Source organism: Pinus tabuliformis, chromosome X (genome assembly GCF_031772625.1).
Source record: "Pinus tabuliformis cultivar Carrire ecotype Pingquan chromosome X, CPIR1, whole genome shotgun sequence".
Lineage (NCBI taxonomy): Eukaryota > Viridiplantae > Streptophyta > Pinopsida > Pinales > Pinaceae > Pinus > Pinus tabuliformis.
The window spans coordinates 935668173-935689564 of NC_142308.1; the positions used below are offsets into that span (position 1 = coordinate 935668173).

General features: G+C 33.2%; 1 protein-coding gene across 1 annotated transcript; it reads right to left on the bottom strand.

Moving 5' to 3' along the window:
• Positions 1-11729: 11729 nt before the first annotated feature.
• On the bottom strand, positions 11730-15354 carry LOC149142761 (stem-specific protein TSJT1-like). The gene is made up of 4 exons (XM_089453274.1): positions 14994-15354; positions 14624-14864; positions 12527-12647; positions 11730-12404 (listed from the first exon to the last, which is right to left on the bottom strand). The coding sequence occupies exons 1-4, from the start codon at positions 15191-15193 to the stop codon at positions 12217-12219; spliced, it is 750 nt and encodes a 249-aa protein (XP_089309400.1). The 5' UTR covers positions 15194-15354; the 3' UTR covers positions 11730-12216.
• Between the last annotated feature and the right edge of the window lie 6038 nt (positions 15355-21392).

The following is a 21392-nucleotide window of genomic DNA, read 5'->3' on the forward strand; positions in this document are numbered from 1 at the left end:
GAGCTATTTCCAAGTATTTTAATTTGGGTGGTTTTCCTAGGTTAGCGATGAAAAATCACAACACAAATATTTGAAAATCATGACATAAATATTGCAATTGCATTCAAAAATTATGGCAAAAAAATATGAGGTAGCTATCCACATGGTATTGTATTGTGCAAATGCATTGATCAAGGTTAAACTAATAGTGATCATCCAAATCAATTGCTAGAGTTGTAGGGACTAATAATAATCAACCATAAACAACATATAAAAATATAGTATATAACAAGTGCTATAGGGCTGTTTAGTCCCTACCACTCAAGTTAGAAATTATGCTTTACAATATTGCATTAAAAACTATAACCTATTAAAACTTCAATATTAATAAATTGAGATGTGAAATGGATAAATTAATTGCTTAGTTAAACACAAACATAAATTTTGGTGGGTAGTAACTACTAGTAAGTCTACACATTTTCAGTTTTACTCCTATATAAATGGTAAAGAAAACATAAATAGTGGTGGAAGTAATTCCTAATAAGTATATTTATTTACATCTTATTCCTATCCATTTTTTATGCAAATAACTATGGTGGGAAGTAATTGATACTAAATATGCTATTTACCCGTTTATAAACTATTTTTAAGGATTTTATCTTTCCTGCATAATAAAAAGTCACTACACAAATATCTAAAAGTCATACATGAACATAACAATCATATCCATAGATTACGACAAAAAATATGTGAGACAATTATCCACATGGTGTTTTATTGTGCGAAGGCTATGATAAGACCTTCACGTTATGGTCCAATCAAATGTTTGAAAAATAATTTTTTAATGATACTGAAAAATAAATATTTAATTTTCAAAATCAAACATTATAAGTTGCATTGATCAATGTTATGTCAATAGTGGTCAATACTTGATCACATATTTATTATCATTATCATTAGTACCAACTTTAATTTCATAGTTTACATCTGAAAAATATTTCTCACAAGAAATTGTAATTATTAAATTAAATTCCAAATAATTTTCCTCACACTCATTTTCTTCCCCTAACATGGTCCTACCAAATATATGCTCTTCCATTCTGATTAAATATAACCACTATATCCTTCATATTTCCACAGTATTCATGTTCTTGGAAGTAATTCTAGTTAATAAGAAGCAAATGAACCAGGTGAAGGGTTGAATACACCATTGACATGATCCATTCACTGGAACCCCATTGAAGAAAAAAATTGTTTGAAATACTTTTTGTTCAAACCAACTAGAGAGGGCTTTGCAAGTCATTGAAGTGTGTTTTCTACATAGACTTTTTGTTGGGATTATTAGTAGATTTTTTAAAGCTTTTCTCAACATAATACTTTCTGAGTTTATTAGGCTTTATCTAGTGATATTTTCGTTTTCATAATCTCTTTGTATAGGCATTGTATTATTCTTTTTGACATTTAGAAGATTACCTGGTTTTCTTCTTGTGCAGACCATTGTCAAAGCTCTGCTTCCCATGTAACGATGTTCGACATAACCTTTTTTTTAATAGAAAAGGTACTGAAATTTTCATTCAGAGAAAAAAAAATCATTTATTGCCATGGATTCTGATCGTAATGAGAACCATGTTGTTGTTATATTCAAATGGCTGATGAGGCTACCTCAGTATAATTCATGCCTTGTGCAAGTGGGACTGATTGGACTAGTGTATTTTTGTTTTCCTGGAATGTTCAGTGCTCTGTCTGGGATGGGAGGAGGTGGCCAAGTCCATCACAAAGCAACCAACAATAAAAATACAACACTCTATACAACATAGTATTTAGCATAATGGTTGGGGGTATCTACAACATACTTGGCCCTCGACTCAGCTTGTTGAATGGGTGTTCAACCTATATGCTCTTAAGCTGGATCATTTATGTACTATAATCACAAGCGTAACCAAACTTGTTGGGGGTTGGAGCTGATTTGCAATGGGCAGGCCAAGGATCCATTATGACCTCCTAACCCATAGAAGATAGAAAAGGAGGATGAATTTCACTATTTTGGAGAAATTTTAGTTGTGAGGGTGTCATAGGAGGATTCATTCCCTTTATTTTGAATTACAACAGTAATGGTTAATTATGGAACGTACATAGCATTCATGAGTTTCATGGCCTTTGGAACACTCCTTATTCTGGGTCAACTTCACCCAATAAAGTAATTAGAAATTATGGTATTAGGGTGACTGTCACGAAATACTTTAATGCATACACCGAGTCATGGGAGATTATGAAACTATTTAAAAATGGTTACATGTTGTTGTTGTTTCCTGCATGCTAGGCCACTAATTTCTTTGTAACTTACCAATTCGATAATGTCAATGGAATTTTATTCAATGTTAGAACTAGAGGTCTTAACAATGCATTATATTGGCTAGCTTAGATAGTGGGCTTTACAGGGATTGGCTACATTTTGGATTTCAGCTGCAAGAGCAAAAGGAAGAGGGGATTTTTGGGTCTAAGCATAGTTTCTTTGTCAAGAACAACCATCTAGGGAGGAGGCCTTGCAAACCGGCTAAGGTATTCTTTGAATAAACCATTAAGGGAGTTGGACTTCAAAAATTATAATTATGTGTATGCAGGACCAATTATATTGTACTTCTGCTATGGATGGATGGATGTTATGTTTCAGACCCTTAGTTATTAGACCATCGGATCTTTGGCTGATGATTTACAGACTCTGAGTAGATACAGTGGTTTCTACAAAGGTGTGCAAAGTGCAAGAGCAGTTGTGGCTTGACAGATTGATTCTCAAAAGGTATCATTGTTGGCACAATTGCTCATCAATTGGGGCCTGACTACTATCTCTTACCCTCTGGTTCTTACTGTTATTACCTTCGGAGCTTTTGCTGATGATTCACAGAGTCTGAGTAGTTACAGTGGTTTCTACAAAGGTGCAGAGTGCAAGAGCAGTGGTGGCTTGGCAGATTGATTCTCAAAAGGTATCATTGTTGGCACAACTACTCATCAATTGGGCCTGACTACTATCTCTTACCCTCTAGTTCTTACTATTATTTCCTTGTCAATAAAGGATGAGAAGTCCATGCCTGGACTTGATCCAATCAATGGCTCGAAGAAAAGTGGGAAGCCTAATCTTACAACCACCCAGATGAGGTCAACCGAATCTCATGAGGATAATGCAAATGGATCTATATATTTGTGAGTTATCCAATTGGATACCTTTGAATTAATGCTATAACTTGGTGGAATATATTTAGTAACTAGGTGTCATTGATTATCACTAAACTTTATACATGATTTTTATCTCCATAACTATTACTAATTTTTGAAGCAGAAAAATGGCTTGGTGGCCATGTATGTGTCTTCCTTAGTTTTTATTAAAACTTCATTGCTGTCATAGATGAATCTTGTAGCAATAATCTAATTTTACAAAATTTACAGAGGAAAGTAATCTAATTTTACAAAATTTACAAAGAAAACATAAAATTACGCTTTGGTATGAGATCACGTAGTTTGAAATTCCTCTAATCGCTATACCATCTTAACTTTGATTTTTATAGCAATATAACTATCAAACATAAAAACAGATTAAATGAATTATCTTTGATTTTATTTTTTAATTAGGTGTAATATGTTTATTTTTTTTCTTTTCTTTTCTTTTTTTTCTTTTTTGAGTTGAGAGGCTCATTCTACAACCCAATATTAGGGTGATGTGTAATTCCATCCATGCTCAACTTGAAGTTAACACATGTCCCTTTCAAAAAAAATTAAATAAGAAAATGTCGGCTATAATATAAACATAAATGATAACACATATGGTTAGTTTTAATTAAAAACATTATAAAACATCAATAATCTCATTCTCATTGTGTTCACTTTGGTTCGTTATTAATATTACCAGCTTAGATCCATCTTTAACTCTGGGTCTATCAAGCGCCAAAAGAGATCAAATCTCTCATGGTGCAAATCTCTTTTTTGAGTGCAAAACTTGAGTAAAGGTTTGCACCTTGAGAGATTTGATCCCTCTTAGAACTTGATAGATCTAGAGTTAAGATGTATTTAGGATGGTTTAATATATATAATATTGGTAGTTAAGACAATCTACTTGAAGCTTTGTTGTTAGACCGTTAACCCAATAAGCTCCTTGTTATACTGTAAAACCCAATAGGAATATATACCTTTGTCCTTTTAGGAGTTGAGGATATTAGATATCCGTGGTTTAATTTTATTTTTAATGTTATTATACGATCTCCTAAATAAAACTCAATAACAATTGTATGCAAACTAAGTTGTTATGAACATCTGAGAGATATATTTCAATGAATTTTTATGCGAAGGTTAAAACCATTGATTGATATAGTCTAAACTGAGCAACTACAATAAATTTTAATGCTCACAAAAAATTATTAAAAAAATGTAGAATTGCATGCATCAAATTTTAATTTTTTTGTGCTCACATTTCTCTTCAAACTCAAGAGTAAAATTTGAAACATATAAAATAAAATGAATAACATACAAAACAATGTGGAAAAATCTAATGTTTGAAGGCTATGTAACAAGTGATCAGGGTTGCTTTTCCCGAGTTTTTTGTAGAGCTATAAAGTCTTTATGTAGTGTGCCTTTATTGAATGGTTTTTTTTGCCAAATCAGATATGGAAATTGCTTAGGGTTTTAGTGGAAATTAGTTTTTACTTTGCTCTAGCTAAAAGCTTTTGTTGCAATGGATGTTTCACATTAGCGAAGAATGCCTTTAAATAAGCTACATTAGAGAAGAACACCAAGGGAAAAACCATGGGTTTTGAAAACCTATGGGTTTTGAAAACCTATAGCCCAAAAAACTCCATCCATAAATTTACTATTTTATCTCAAATTTATTTTAAATATTAATTATTATTTATTTTATTTTATTTTATTTATATAATTTGACCATTAGAGAAGAATAACATTGAAAAAACCATGAGTTATGAAAAGCTCGATCCCAAAAACCTCCATCCATAAGTTCACTATTTTATCTCAATCTTTTTTATTCTTTTTTTTGTTTTTTGTAACTTGATCATTAGAGAAGAATATCATAGGAAAAACCATAGGTTATGGAAACCTAGAGCCCAAAAGCCTCCATTAGTAATTTACTATTTTATCTCAATTTTATTTTAATTATTAATTTTATTTTGTTTTTTTTTTTATGTTTTTTTTTTCGCGGTAATATAGTGATGCAATTTCAAGCAAGAATGTGATTTTTTGTTTTTTAAAATACATTTTTGAAGGCATAAATGGATTTATCACCCCGAAAAACCTAGGGCACTCAAATTCTATATATTAAACAACTTAAACTTAAGTTAAAAAAAAAAAAAAATTGCCAATTTTTTATTTAAAAAACCAGAAAATATGTCTTGAGAAATACCATTTCATATATATATATATATATATATTATTGACATATTTACCTCCTATGTATCTCCCCCATACTGCGTTGTAGAGTGCTTCCAAGTGCAACAATCCAATATAATATGAAAAAAATGTGGTAAAAATATAATTTTGCTTTAACTTTTGGAGTTATAAATAAAATATTTATCTCTCTATGTTAAATAATATAATTTTATATAACTTTATAGAGATAAATAATTAAAAATTTGAAAGAACATATTTTTTTTATTAATATTTCAATATAAAATTTAAATAAATTGTTTGAATATCCAATATGTCTTTTGAACTATTAAATCTCTTGACCTGTAAATATTTTTTCAAAGTTTTTCATTCTAAAAATAGGTTTGCATATTATGAGATTTGATCCCTCTCGGCTTTTGGAAAATCCGTGGTTAAGATGGATCTATATTGGTAATTAGGTGTAATATGCTTACTTTTGAAGTGGACATTGGTTAATTAGAGGAATTGAATGAAAGACCTTATAGTATTTTATATAGGTGTTCCTGTTAAGGCCACAATTTTTCCAAGACGACAAATTTCTTGCTAGAATCCAATGAGAATTTTTTTCAAAAAGTATGATTGTTCAAGTGTTTATATCGCTTTTTTGATGGTGGAAATGGATTAAGCTCCATCAAGGACCTCTTACGCACCCAAAACCCTGAAGCTTGATAGTTGTAACCTGGATTTCCAAAATATTTAGCTGGATTTTGTTAAAATCTTGCCGGAATTTCTGCTATTTTCCAAGCGAAATTGTAGCCTCATTAAACTACTTTTTTTATATAATATGTTTTGAAAAAAACCTTATAATATTTTACATAACATGTTTACATATTACTAAGTAAACTACCTTTTAATCTTTTCTTAAAAATAATAATATAACTCCACTCGTGACTTTGGTTGTTAGACTTTAGTCCACACATAAATAATCACTTAAACATCAATTCAATATTTAGAGTGCAAAGTCAATTCACGATAAAAAAAATGTGGAAATCCTGAGCACTCCACACAATAAACTTTCTCCGCACCCACACCTCAACCTCCACATTAAATTTTGAAATGGAGTAACATTAACTTAACATTATTATACTCAAAAAAAAGTGTATAAAGCTTTCAACTTGCCAGCTACACCTTTCCGAATCTTGCTCGTGAGATACTGCTCTTCGATGTTAGAATGAGATGGAGGTTTTAAACGTAACCCTAAGTATGCCAAAAAGTAGGTGTGGCAAAAGCCGCTAGGTGGGTGGCTATAACCCTGCTCTAGGGTTTATTGACTGTTATTGCACAACTTGGTGATTGACTTTTCTGATTTGGATAGTAACATTTCCACACCTTAACAAGGTTGCCACTCCTCTTTTTAGTGAAGGCTAAGCTAAATGGTTTAGGTTTGTGTTGCTATAATTATTAGTTTTTTTAAGTTTTATTTATTTTTATGTAATTATTGGTGATGCTTAATCCCGAGTGATTGATGGGAAGACGGAATAGTTTCAAAAGTTAAAGTTAGAGGGTAGATTTACAAATAATCTCTTTTATTTATAGATTTATGTAACTAATTAGTATTATTCTCCACTTTGTAAACTAGTTTATACGGCTTTTCTCACCATTGTCAAAAATATAATATATGCTTTACCTTTTGAGCTTAACTACTTGGACTAAATTAAATATTTTTTAACTAAAAAAATAGTATATTTTTTTTATGGTGTCCAATGTTTTTTTAGAAAACATAACATATTTAAAAGATAAGATTAATATTTTTTTATTATTAATAAAATATTTTAAATTGTCCGAGGTGCGGGTGATTAATCGCGTTGGTACAGCATAGCAAAGTTGAGTTGGCAAGTGGTGCGGCCACATGGCCACCCATGCTTCCACCCAGAAGCCCACCGCCATAATTAATGGCGTTTTAATGTTGTGTGAAGGCCGAGGAAACCTGATCCATAAGATGGCGATATCGGATTGCCCTCCCCATGTTATGCCTCCTTTGGACTGTAACTGCCTCCCCGCTGCTGCAGAGCCAAGCTCGCGCACGACTACGGGAAGAAGGTGCCAGATCCTCTGTTGTATTGAAACGGTTGAAGGTGCCCACTTCTCGCATAATCTATTTTGATGCTTTAGAATTGCTGCATTGGCCTTGAATTCTGCTTTTGATCAACGAACTCCCCATTCCCCTGCTTCCACTAGCCATTCTATCCCTCATCCTGCTCCTCCTAGCACCCGCCGAACCAATTCCAACCAAGCAAGTATGCCTCGTTTGCAGCACAGGATGCGATGTAGACGGGGCAGCAGCAGAGGCAGAGCAACTCGCCCTCCTTCGTTGTCCCTCTCTGCCTCTACTCCTTCGGATTCCTCCTCCCCGTCGACTGTTGCTCACTTCATGGGTCGATACCCCACCACCCACAGTGGTAGGGGGCATACTCAGACGGCCGACTCTAGGTCTGCTGCAGACACCCATCAACCTCCTGATGCCTCTGTTCCAACGATGCAACCCTGCCATTCTACCCAGTTCCAGTTTCATTGCACGCTGGAGCGCCCGTGCATCATTGCTACCATTTCTGTTGCCTTCAGAGAGGAGCCACAAAGCTTTGTCGTTTCGGCTTGCATCATTCAGGAAAGCACTGACACCAGCAGAAGGAAAACTCCTGGTAGCAGCTTGGGGACTCGTAGAACACATAGTGAAGCTCTTAATCGGACGGACGCAGCTCGGGTTCACAACACTCCAGGCAGAAATACGAATATGGAAGCCACGGCGAGCGGGCAACAACACAACGAAGATGATATGGAGGCTTACAAGTGTCTAATTGTGGAGGAACCTCTGCCCTCTAATGACACCTGGCAGGCCAAGGTTTATTTTATGTTTCTTTAAGCACCCGATTACCAACTTAGGGGTCTTTTTAATGTTTGTTGTTGTAATTGATGTCAAGTTTGTTGTTTTTTGTCAAAAAACTATACCACAATGTTATTACAGGCTAGTTCCCCTGCGTGGGTAGCATACTCGAATCTTGGACTAGTTTCCCCTTTAAGGGCAGTGATTTTTCAATTACTGTTTGTTAAAACATGATAAACGCTGAGCAGGATCTAGGCCGGTGCCTCCATGTACTATTTTTTGTTTCATTAATAGATTTAGTCATATTTAGAAAAAAAAATTAAAAAAATTAAAATTAAAATTTGTATATCTTTTATATATTTTGCATATCAACATATTGTTTAAAAAAATTATTAATAATAATATTGAAAAAATTATAATATTTGATACCTCTATTTTACTTTAATAAGTTTAAAAATTAAAATTAAAATATATATTTTTAAAGCTTAATTTATTAATTTTAATTAAAATAAATAAATCAAATTTATAAAAACAAAAATGCACAAAATTATCGGAGTTTTTTTTAACAGAGGAGCAAGTAATGGCAGTGTGAGAAGGTAGGGTTTCTACACATCCATCCTAACAACCCTGCAAGCATTCAAGATGAATCAAGGACTACAACATCGATTCACAGTGGACCTACTGACATAAGCCATGAGTGGAATGGCAAGGGGGGAGAGATCCCCTCCTACTACAATGTCGCAGAGGGAGAATCTACCCAGTGTGGAGTAGTCGACAGCAATGGAGGAAGGGGAAAAGGAACACCATTTTTGGGAGCTAAATGGCAAGCAGGGTTGGGAGGTAAATCCCTGCCGAGGGCAGCTAAGAAACCAAGATTTGTTATTCCAAACAATAAACTGGAGGAATATCAAAAATACATGAAGGACCACACCCTTATTTGCAAATTCATCGGGGCTTGGCCAACAGAAAAGGAACTAATCAAATGGATCCAGCAGTGGGGGCAACCAAAAGGGAACATTGATCTCAAGCTCAGGGCAAAAAGGTTTTTCACAATGATCTTCTCTAACCTTGAAGACAAAGAGAGGGTTTTCGAAGATGGGCCCTATTTCTTTAACAATGCAGGTATTTTCATTAGACATTTGGAGGAATGCTACAACCCAGATCAGGAAAAGCTCTTGGCAGCCCCAATCTGGGTTTGGCTTTTCGGCCTACCAATGGATTTCTGGGATCCATAAATCCTGGAAGGAATTGGTAACTCTATTGGAACCTTCATCAAAGTTGCAGACTCTAAAGGAAGGTACACCTCTTATGCCCGAATCTGTGTCTACATGAATATCACTGAGCCACTTCCAGACTATATAGAACTGGAATACCATGACGAGATATGGAAACAACCCCTAGACTATGAACATATTCCTTTTAGATGTCGTTGATGCCATGAATATGGCCATTTGTACCGGGCTTGCTCGTTAAATCAGAATGAGAACCCTGATGTGGAGAAAAGGGCGGGGGAAACGATGGCAAGGGAAGACGGGGAAGGCTTTCAGGAGGTGCACAAGAGGAAACGGAACTAGAGGCAAATAGGCAACCAGAGAGCAAGTCAGAATGATAAAGAGCAAAGAGCCCCTAATCGGTTCAATGTTCTCTAAGAGGATGAAACAGGGGAGGTAACCCCTAACAGTGCCATGGAAACAGAAAGTTCGAAAAAAAAAGGAACCAGAAGGAAATAAGTTGAAGAGTAAGGAGGCAGTAGTGATCCAAGGAAAGGAGGCCACAATGCAAATAACAAAGCAAAATCCAATGGAGATTGATAACCCGAAAGAGGACCTAAGCGTTGAAGAACAAGTGATGAAATGTTTGCTGCAGGAATGGAGGCATCTGGATGAACGCTTCATCCCAGAGGAAATGCTCAAAGAAAAATCCAATCCATTGAAAACACTCTAGATCATCACGGCCTTGTAAAGAAGCTTATTGAAACCCATCTTCAGAGTCTAAGAAATAACTGGGAAAATTTCCTAATTAGAAATCATTTTAAAGATGTTGAGCAATGAGAACCATGTAACAATAAGATAAGGAGAAGCAAAGGAAAATTGTCTAAAAAAGGATGAACTTCCTCTTGTAAATGTTTTAGAAAATATATATAAAAAAAAAAACTGTTAGAAGAACGAAAGTTAGTGAAAAAGAAGAAAATACACCCAAGGAGAAAACAGAGGAAACAAAGAAGGCCACTACAAAACAAAATAAAACTAAAAAACAAACTCCTCTCTCATCTACCATAAGGAGAAGCGCAAGACTTAACAAAATGGTTAAAGAGTCATTTCTACAATTCACAGAGTTTGTTAATTTAGAAAAGGAGGAAGCAAAGGTCCCATCACAAACTGTCCTTACACCAATCTCTAGTCCGACAAGCAAAACACCAGAGATTGATCCAGTGCAATAAAAGATATATGACTATATTGAATCTCTAGAGAAAAAGGCTACAAAAAATACATCTTCAATTCAAGGAAAAGAAATTCAGTCCAACAGTCTACAAGAACCTCTCATTGTGAATACTTTAAAGCAAAGAATTTTTGAATTAGAAACACTAGACAGACATCTAAAGCAAGAACATAAGACATTTAAAGTGCAAAATGAAATTCAAAGAACCAAAAATGTTTGAATTAGAAACACTAGACAGACATCTAAAGCAAGAACATAAGACATTTAAAGTGCAAAATGAAATTCAAAGAACCAAAAATGATAACATTATGTTGCATCTAGGCTCATGGTACGAAAAGAACAAAAAGTAGGAGAAGAACAAGTCTCTAAAGAGGAAGGTTATAAGTTTGAAATTGTAGCCTCCCATAATTGACAATTCACTTTCCTTTTCACATTCGTGAAATTTTATTGCAATTATTGGCTATCTATTAAATGAGTTTCAATACAAAGGCAGTATCCAAATGAAACTCACACGTACATAAGAATGACACAGACTGTTCCGAGACCTCTAATTTTTTTAGATCCTCAAATGAAACTCACATGTACATAAGAATGACACAGGCTGTTCTGAGACAGAAGAATAAAGACCTTTTCAAAGTACCAGAATGAAAGCATATAATTTTTGGAGATACTCAAATGAAACTCTCACATGTACATAAGAATGACAGACGCTGTTCTGAGACAAAAGAATAAAAACCTTTTCAAAGTACCAGAATGAAAGCATATATACACGGTTCTCAGAGATACATCGAACATGGATGCCAAAGATTGAAAAGACGAAGTACAGAAATTATAATTCTCTAAAATCTTAACTATTAAATAATTAGGCTTTTAAACTAAGAACCCCACAAGGAAAGTCCTTTATCTAATTAAACTGAAAAGTTCCAGTTATTCATCTAACTGAAAAAAAAAAAATACTTTAGAGTAAAGCTGAATACAATATTAAGCTAAAAAAATTATATCATTAACTAAAAGAACAGCATTCCGCAAGGAGATATGGTTAAACCCATCTCTCCAATATGTAAACTTGATTTTAAAATAGAGTTTATTGATCTGTGAAAACGAAAAAATTACACATTTATGGTATATTTAACAAATTCAATTCACTTTTACAGACCTTGTTCTACACTTTTACATCAGAAATGCCAGAGGAAATAACCAAACACCACAATTTAATTTTAAATACCAATGAACAGTTCATTGACCATTAGAATGAAATGGGGTAATCCCAATCCGGCTTCAAACTACTCATCCTTACCAACCCTTCACTTTTACAGACTTTGTCCTACACTTTTACATCAGAAATGCCAGAGGAAATAACCAAACACCATTAAATACCAATGAACAGTTCATTGGCCCTTGGAATGAAATGAGGTAATCCCAATCCGGCTTCAAACTACTCGTCCTTACCAACCCCTCCCATATGACCACTAATGAGACAAATATCTAATCCTAACGCCAAATTGATCATATCAGAATTGGTTAGCCCAATTGGCCTCACTACCTTGATCATATCAGAATTGGTTAGCCCAATTGGCCTCACTACCCACCCTAGGCATGCTAGTCTGCTTCTTGGCACACACATCTACTTTGAAGTTGGCCCCGCACATTTGCCCATCACTATCAACACGAGGCATTGGCATCAGCTTATTCAAAGGATGTTCAAAGCTCTGCAATCCACCTGATGTAGAGAAGTAACAACCTGCGAAGGCAAATGCAACAACCGATATTACATTAGAGGCTCTATAGCCAACATTCAGCTACACTTTCATGTGCCAGATAGCTAAAAAACAGATAATCTCTAATTTAGCAGTCCTATATTACCTCGGGGAAATGGAGCAAAAGATTTTCCACATCCCTCCTTCAGGACATTTGGCTCATCAGATAGTACAAGGTAATCATCAGCTGCAGTGCCCCAAAAGAAAGGCACTGAACCATCAGCGTCCTAGCAAAACAAATAGTTATTGGTCAAAAGTCAAGAAACCCACAATTTCAAGGAATGCTTAATATTTTATATGGGAACAAAATATGTTCAAATAAATACTCAGGGCACCATTCTGTTATTGGGAAACGAAGTGCAGCATATGATAGATCATATGAGCAGAATTTTCGGGGTAACAGGTGCCAGTAGCCCATCTGATTATAAATAACTAATCTTCCCCCTTCCCTCTCCCAAAACAAATAGTTAGAGAAACGCTATGGGAAAATAACTTAAATTTATTTCAACGAAGTAGGAATGTGTAATCTTCCCCCTTCCCTCTCTCAAAACAAATAGTTAGAGAAACGCTATGGGAAAATAACTTAAATTTATTTCAACGAAGTAGGAATGTGGGCAAATCTTGGGTTTAGCACATTTGCAAAGAAATACAAACTATCAGACTGGAATCTTAAAAGTTTTCAGCAAAGAGATATATTTACAAGCCAAACTCCTATATCATGTACCCTATTAGAAAAGCAAGTTGAAAATTATTTCCAAGACTCAAGACCAGATCTCAAGAATTTAGAGAAATCCATTAAAACAGAAAGTCGGGCTGAAAGATTGGGATCCGATTTAAATCACTGTTCTGTTTCAAGTCAGTGATAGTCTTATTTTCCTGCATCAAAGTTGTAAAATAAATCGGATAAGCCCAATGTCATTACAGTCATTATTGGTCAACCCAATATTCTAATAATGGCTGTAAGGATAACCACCAAGTAAATATTTCTTTAGATTACATCATTTCTTTAGAAAAGGCCGACTCTGATACATGAATCAGCAATGATCAGTAAGGGGTAGTTTTAGTTATGATGACAAATGCAGATGATTATGATGACAAATGCAGATGATCTTTTACCATGGATAGAATTTTTCATGGGATCTTACAATGGATAGCTTCTGTGATCTGGACTCTGGGATCAGATAGAAAGTCATGAATTTGGCAATTTGTCCAGTAAATTGTCGACAAGTTCTAATTAGATAGCTTCTGTGATCTGGACTCTGGGATCAGATAGAAAGTCATGAATTTGGCAATTTGTCCAGTAAATTGTCGACAAGTTCTAATTAAAAAACAGAGTACATAACTTCAACTGGCACTTCATTTCAGAAATATCCACATTGTAAAAGTCAACGCCTTCAAAGCACTAGATCCAGAATGCAGGTTAATGGACGCTACAAAATGCTGTTTCCAGTGAGGATGGAACCTGAAGACCACGAATTCACTGGAAGCCTGGTAAATTCTCCACCTTACCCTTAGGCCACAAGCTAATTGGAGAGTCATAATACTTTATCTTGGGGTTGGTAATTTGAATTTCTTAAAAGATTCTTATCAAAGGGGGGGTTTCATAAGCTTCCCATGTGCTCTGTGAAATTCTTCTCATCACACGCCATGTACTAATGTTAAGGTATTCCAGAAAATAGAGCAGATGGAAGGGAGTCTGCAGTGTGAGCGTGTCCAGGATAGTAAAATGGTAAATCTATGGACTAAATCAAACAAACAGAGTCTTATATTTTTTCAAAACGAGCCCTATCCTCTGTCAACTGCAGGATCAAGAAATCATCATATGCCATCTACGAATGTGAAGATACTCCAAAAACACAGACCAGATTGGAGGGAGTCTTTAGTGTGAGCGTGTCCAGGCTAGAAAATGGTAAATCTATGGACTAAATAAAAGAAGCAGGAGGGTCTTATAATTTTTCAAAACGCCCCTTATCCCCTCTCAACTGCAGGATCAAGAAAATCGATTCCCTAGAAACGACTACGAAAGGAGAAATATTGGAATCCCTCATTTATTATCTGAGCAAGGTATGTAGCATGAAGGATTGAAGGAAATGTGCGATGAAGCAGGGTTGACATGGGAACAATAGAAGTGTTTATGTCAAATATTTCAATGGAAAATACAAAATAAAGCACAGAAAAGGAAGGGATGAGAAAGAAAGCGTACAGCTGCTGTAAAGAGAGCCTCGGAAGTGGAGTCGTAAAGAACGAAGGCAAACTTCCCCAATAGATCTCTAACGACCTCATCTGCACGGTAAGGACCCCTATCTCTGAGAGTCCGATAAGCTTCTATGATAATCGCCACTTCATCTGCAGATTTGTTGAGACCATATCGTTGTCTCAACACCGCTACATTATCCAAGATACCCTCGAATATGCAGAATATGTCATCTACAACTCCGAAAGATCTGCAAAATTCAAGAACCCCAAACTAAAAAAACAGATCTACAACAAAAGAGATCCAAGAACCACCGACTATAAAAACAAATCTAAACTAAAAATATTCAAGAACAACAAATTGAGAACAGAAAGCATGCCTGGGTGCGAGCAGAGGCTGGCCCGAGTGAGTGTAGGCCATGGCACCGACATCGCCCAGGTTAATGCAGACGGTTCCAGAATGAGCGGAAACGAAAGATTGAACCAAATCGATACCATTTTTCCTCTGGTCAGCCTGAACATGGGGGCTGGTTAATTCCTCAGGGCCCTGTCCCACGGATCTCTTCAATACTGTCAGCATTTTTGGAAGCAGAAACGACCTTAAACCAAACAACCTAACTGGAAAAACACGAACAAAACTAAGAGATAGATTACAGCGAAGATCAGACACAGAACAACAGTGTTCTTGGCTTGTCGCTGGCGCTTGGTTCTAGGAATGTACGTTGCAATGTGATTCAATACCTACGAGCTGCTTGTGTATTTATATACAAAAATAATCAAATATCTAGACGAGAAAATTCACCACGTAAGGTAAGTGGATAACCACGCCACCTGGATCTGGGTAAATTTGTCAGTTAGTCTAGTCAACCTGATAATGTTTTCAATACATCGACAACGCGCTTTTATATAAAATATTAAAATATGTTAGAATCTAGAATTAGGGTAACAACCCACATCAGCGGGGTTTTACCTTTGACTGTCTGGTTGAGTGAGAAATAGATAAATATTTTTATAATTTTTATAAAAAAATGAGCCAAGTGTTTTTAACTTTTTGGAGTGGGAAAGAAATTTAAATGTTTAATAATTTTAATTTTAATATATAAAGAAACTTAATACTTAAGAAAAAACTAATTATATTTCAATTATACAATCTAATAACTAATAATTATCGTAAATTTTAAATTAAAATGATCCAAAAAAATCCCATCCTAATTTGTTTGAATATGGAATGAAATTATGATGATGATGATGATGGTTAACGTCCGTTGAGACCAAACAATGATCTATAGGACCTAAATAAACAAATTATTTATTTTGATTTAAGATTTTATTTCTATGCTCAAAAAATTTGGAGAGAAGCTTCCCGAGCTCACTATAATTTTGACATTGTAAAAGGCTAGGAAGGTCAGTATTGTAACAAAGATTGTGAAATTGAGATCTAATGTGGTTGTATGCAGGGCACTCTAAGAGGAAGTGGTTTTCATCCTCGATGCTCCTATTCTCACAAATATGGCAGATCCTTTCCAACCATGGAGTTTTAGGAACTGCCCAACGACCTGTTTCACTATGGAGCTCATGAGAATTCGTTCTAATCTTTGTTATATTAATTTTCTTCTTTGAGCTAGTTAAAATAGAGAGATACTTTTGATCTTCAAGGGTGGGGTTGATGACCTTCTTATAATAACTTAATTTTCTTTTAGACGCTAAATCTTTCTTACACCACAATTTTTCTTTAAACTTAGAAGTAACAATGTCTTTAATGTTATTTATGTTTTGCAAAGCATCATTCTCATTGATCTCCCAATAGTTAACCAAGCCCTTGTGTCTTTATACAATCTAATAATTAATATTTTTAGTAAATTTTAAATTAAAATGACAAAAAAAAATCCCATTCTAATTTGTTTGAATATGGAATGAAATTATACAATCCAATAACTAATATTTATCGTAAATTTTAAAATAATTAAATTTTAAATTAAAATGATCCAAAAATAAATCCGATCCTAATTTGTTTGAATATGGAATGAAATTATACGGCCTAATAATTAATATTTATCGTAAATTTTAAATTAAAATGATCTAAAAAAATTCCATCCTAATTTGTTTGAACATGGAATTAAAATTGAGAGGGTGAGTAGTCGTTGTTAAAAAGTGAAATAAGACTAAAGTGGATTGATCTTAATTTAATTTTGTATACGTTAAAATATTATTTTTATTTATCATTATGTTATTAACGATTTTTTTATGCTAATTATAAAGAGCTTTATTTTATTTTTTTTAATTTGTGGAAAAAGAAATTGTATATACCAAAAAATTCTATGCGAAAAAGAAACGGAATAAAATGTATATGTTAATTAAATTTATATTTTAGATAATGACTGGGTTATATGAGACTTTTTGTGGTTGAACTTTATTAGGTTTGGCTAGATTTTGTATTTTTTTTCCTTGGACATGAGGAAAAATATATAAAATATTATGTTGTATTTTGAAATTACATTATAAGTATTTATTTTTTAAGTAAAGGTTTTTGGTAGAAATTATATAAAAGAAATTTTTGGTTTTCGAACCAACAAGTGTGGTGCATCCTCAAGATCATGAAGAGGCAGACCATGGCAAATGCATAAATAGAGAGCAATGTAGAGACATAATTTCAAGTAACGGCTATATTTGAACAATAATATGATATTAATTTATTAATATATTAAAAACAAATATTATTTAGTAACGACTATATTAAATGGTTAGTTTTTTAAAAAAATATTTAAATAATGATATTATTTCATTAATTTATTATTATTTATGTCTTTTTAATTTACCTAGATAATAAAATGAGAGATGTTTGATAGGGTTGAATTTGGCTATGTGATGGAATTGAATTTGAGCACTTAATTTTTTATAAGATAAAAAATTATTATTTTCAATAATAATTTAATTTTAAAGTAAGTTTAAGTTTGTAGGAAAAGAGATTTATGTAGTGATTTTATGGTTTAAGAAAGTGAATGTATTTTATTTCTTATAGATTTAACTTGTAATATTTAAGGAGGAAACACATATTTGTAGTTATTATATCTACTGAAGTAATAAATTTAAAAGTGGATTTAGTGATCATTTTATATGTATAAATTAAAGATAGATTTATTAGTTGAAAAGATTATCATAGAGTCTTTCAACATGATGACTAGGCTTATGAGAATAGGATGGAAGTTATTGATTTGAAACCTATGTGTCGATTGAAGTCTTATGCATGTGTAAAAGGCCCAACCAAATCACAAATTAAAAGGTGTGTGAAAGAGGTCTCTAGCATTCTTTCAACTAGAGAGGATGAATAAGTAATTCTTGCCCTTGATCTCACTCTAATAGAGTTGTGGTGAGGGTTCTCTTTCAAGGATGTGGTTATGGCCTCTCTTGGCCAATGTGTCAAACTCTAGTTTGAGGTTTAATCCTTGTTGAGAGTTGGTGTCAGATTGGACTTAGAAGAGCTTCTGTAGTTAAAAAGGCCTTCAAAAACCTTGTGATCAAACTCAACTCCTATTATTGACCTGGAAATTTTGTTGGGTGGAAAAAGCTCCAATTTATGATGCACCATCCCTATGCAAATATGTTCATGTTCTCAAGTGAACAAGAGAAGAATTAGTTTCAAAAGAAATGCCTTGGTTTTAAGGAATGTGTGCATGCCTTTATTCTTACTTGTGCATACCTAAATATAATTTGAGAACAACTTTCATCTTCTCAACCTGGTTAAGATAAGATTCCCAAACTTCCTTAGGCACATTTGGGAGGATAAGGTTTAATGCAATAAGAAGCATGTTGGGATATTTCATTCTCTATGACTACAACGAAGATGGGGAGGATTGTTCTCTTTCACTTGAATTTGTGTAAAGTTGGATTTGACAGAAGGGATTCTCAATAGAATTCTACTAGTGTGAAAAGTCTCCTAGTAGAACCAAGAATGACATTATGAAATAAACTTGTTTTATTGTTGTTTTTTTAAAGAATTAATCCATCTCATGGTACATGCCCAAAGTATGAGGTTGTATACAAGTTCCTGCTAGCATAAGGAAAGACCAATTCCCACTAGAGTCTCAAAGCCCCCCTGCCCCAACCAAGACAACTTTTGACTTGTTAAAAGAAAACGCAAAAGACAGTTGAGAAGGGAATGGTAAGAGACTAACCCTCTCCTTGCAACCTTGGTATTGCAAGCCCCTACCAAGGAAACAAAGCCCATAATTCCCCAAGTGGGTTCTTCCTCTAAGAGCTTTGATTTAAATGTAAAGTGTTGAGAATTCTCCCCTTGCATCCACAATAGTGGAATCTTTGCCCTCCAAAGAATATTAAAGATCAATGTTGTTAGCAGTACCCCTTGGGGATAACATGCACAAAGGTAAGATGAAGAAGGGGTATACCCAAAAAAGAGTAAGGAATATGAAGCCACTCCCAACCAAACTTTTTGGAAACAACTTACTCCATGAAATTCAATTGTTAGCCTAGCAAGTGGAGGCACCAGTATCAACAAAAGTACTCCTACTACAAGGAAAAAAGTAAGTCATATATATATATATATATATATATATATATATATATATATATATATATATATAAGTCTCATGACTGTGGTCTAACAACTATGTGTGGTGGTTAGGTCACCACAATCCTGTGGTTTATTCTTGGGTGTGATTATGTATGTCTGTCAGAGCATCTCCAGATGTGAATGTACTCTGGTCAGCTTGGAAATTTTGCGTTTGGGGATGCTCGGACAGACATGCATATGGGTGTGATTATGTATGTCTATCGAAACATCTCCATGGGCGAAATTTCAAAGTTAGTTAGAGTATCTTCCGATATATATATATATATATATATATATATATATATAATTTGAAATATATTTTTGAATAGGTAAATAAATTTAGAGTCTTTTACAATTTGAAATAAGATTACTATTTTTTATGAATATATTTTTGAAAGTATAAATATATTTAAAACCTTAAAAAATTATATGAATACTCAAATTATGCCAATTTAATAAATCGAATTTATCATTCAAACAATTTATTATTAAATTTTAAACAAATTTACTAAAATAATTTATGAAAAAAATTATTTAAAAAATCTAACTAAACTCACTTTAATAATTTAAATAACAATAATATTTATATTAAAAAAAACTGAAAAATCTTAAACAAATAACAATAATATTAAAAAAAAAAAAAAAAAACAACAAAACAAATCCCACCGATTTGGAATTATAAGCCCAAACAAATATTAAAAATCCAATAAAAAATCAAACAACCCTCTTTAACCTTAAAAATCCGATAAAAACTCAAACAACCCTTATTAACATTCACCATACAGGTAAATTAACAATCCCTGACATCATGCAAATAACATTTATTTAAAACAATTATAAAAATATAAAATGAAATATTCATGATGTAAGGGAGCTAATTGGATAGACTTGATGATGCAAGACATTCTTTTATAACAATTATAAAAAATATAAAATGAAATATTCATGATGTAAGAGAGCTAATTGGATAGACTTGATGATGCAAGAGAGTTAAATGGATACATTTGTATAATAAGTACTACTTGTGTACTACCAAAGACATTGATTATGATGGATTACAAATTATCATTAAAATAGTGTATGTAAGCGGGTTTTGAATTCATAAATAAAAACGATGAGATATATAAACTATAGTTTAATTTATTAATTATTAAAATATCTATAAGATATTATTAAATAAAACAAATCTATTACAGATTGAATTCTAACAGTAAAAATGATGAAATATATAAATTATAATTTAAATAAGAGACATGTGGTTGTATGTTATTGCATCTAGTTTGTATATATGATTGCATCTAGTTTGTACTTTATTTAGTGATCATGTTATTTATGAAGAAGAAAATGAACTTATATAGCTCTGGTTTATATATACAAAGAATGTATAGATCTAAGTAATCCTTAAAAGCAAAGAAAAAAAATAATTGAAATTAAAACCAAACTATTTCATTTTAGTTTTTAATCTCAAAATATTGAATCTTAATTTCTAAATGTACTTTTATTAATAGTTGTGAAGAAAAACATTAGTGTCATTTTTTTTCCCGAGCTTATTCTAATTCTATTGGTGTATATTTACATGCGATGAGAAAACAATTTTTTTTGCAAGAATTACTTTTAGCTACTTTTTTTTTTTTTTTTCGCAAAAATGACATTTGTGTTATTGTTTTTTTATTTATTTAATTGTATATTGATATTTACAGTTATTAGTTTGACATTTGCTAATTTGCTAAAAGAAATAAGTAAACAACTACAACAGTTTGACATTTGCTTCACTTTGCATAATATTAGTAAACAAGAATAGACAGTAGAAAAGGATATTTGCTAGTTATTAGTTTTCAGAAGTTTTGTTGTTTATGTCACAGTTTCACCAAAAGTTATAGCATGAGTTGCATTTTAAAAGCAATGTGCATACGTAGTAATATTTGGAATAATGAAACAAAGAGGTGACTAAGTCTGACGACATGGGTTGTAGTGCTAAGAATGGAGAATTCCTAGTAGGGATGATACAATTTATTGTGCAAAGAAGTAACTTGAACTTGACGATAGGCATTAAAGGCTTAGTGCTCTATGAAGTAAAGGAGATGGTTCATGAAATTAAATGGACTTAGGAAAATATTCATGCCCATGCTTGTCTGAAATTATAAAAGAAGCAAAAGGTAACAAAATTTATAGACTGATTGCAAGACGAAGGATGCAGTTGTAAAGGAGGGAT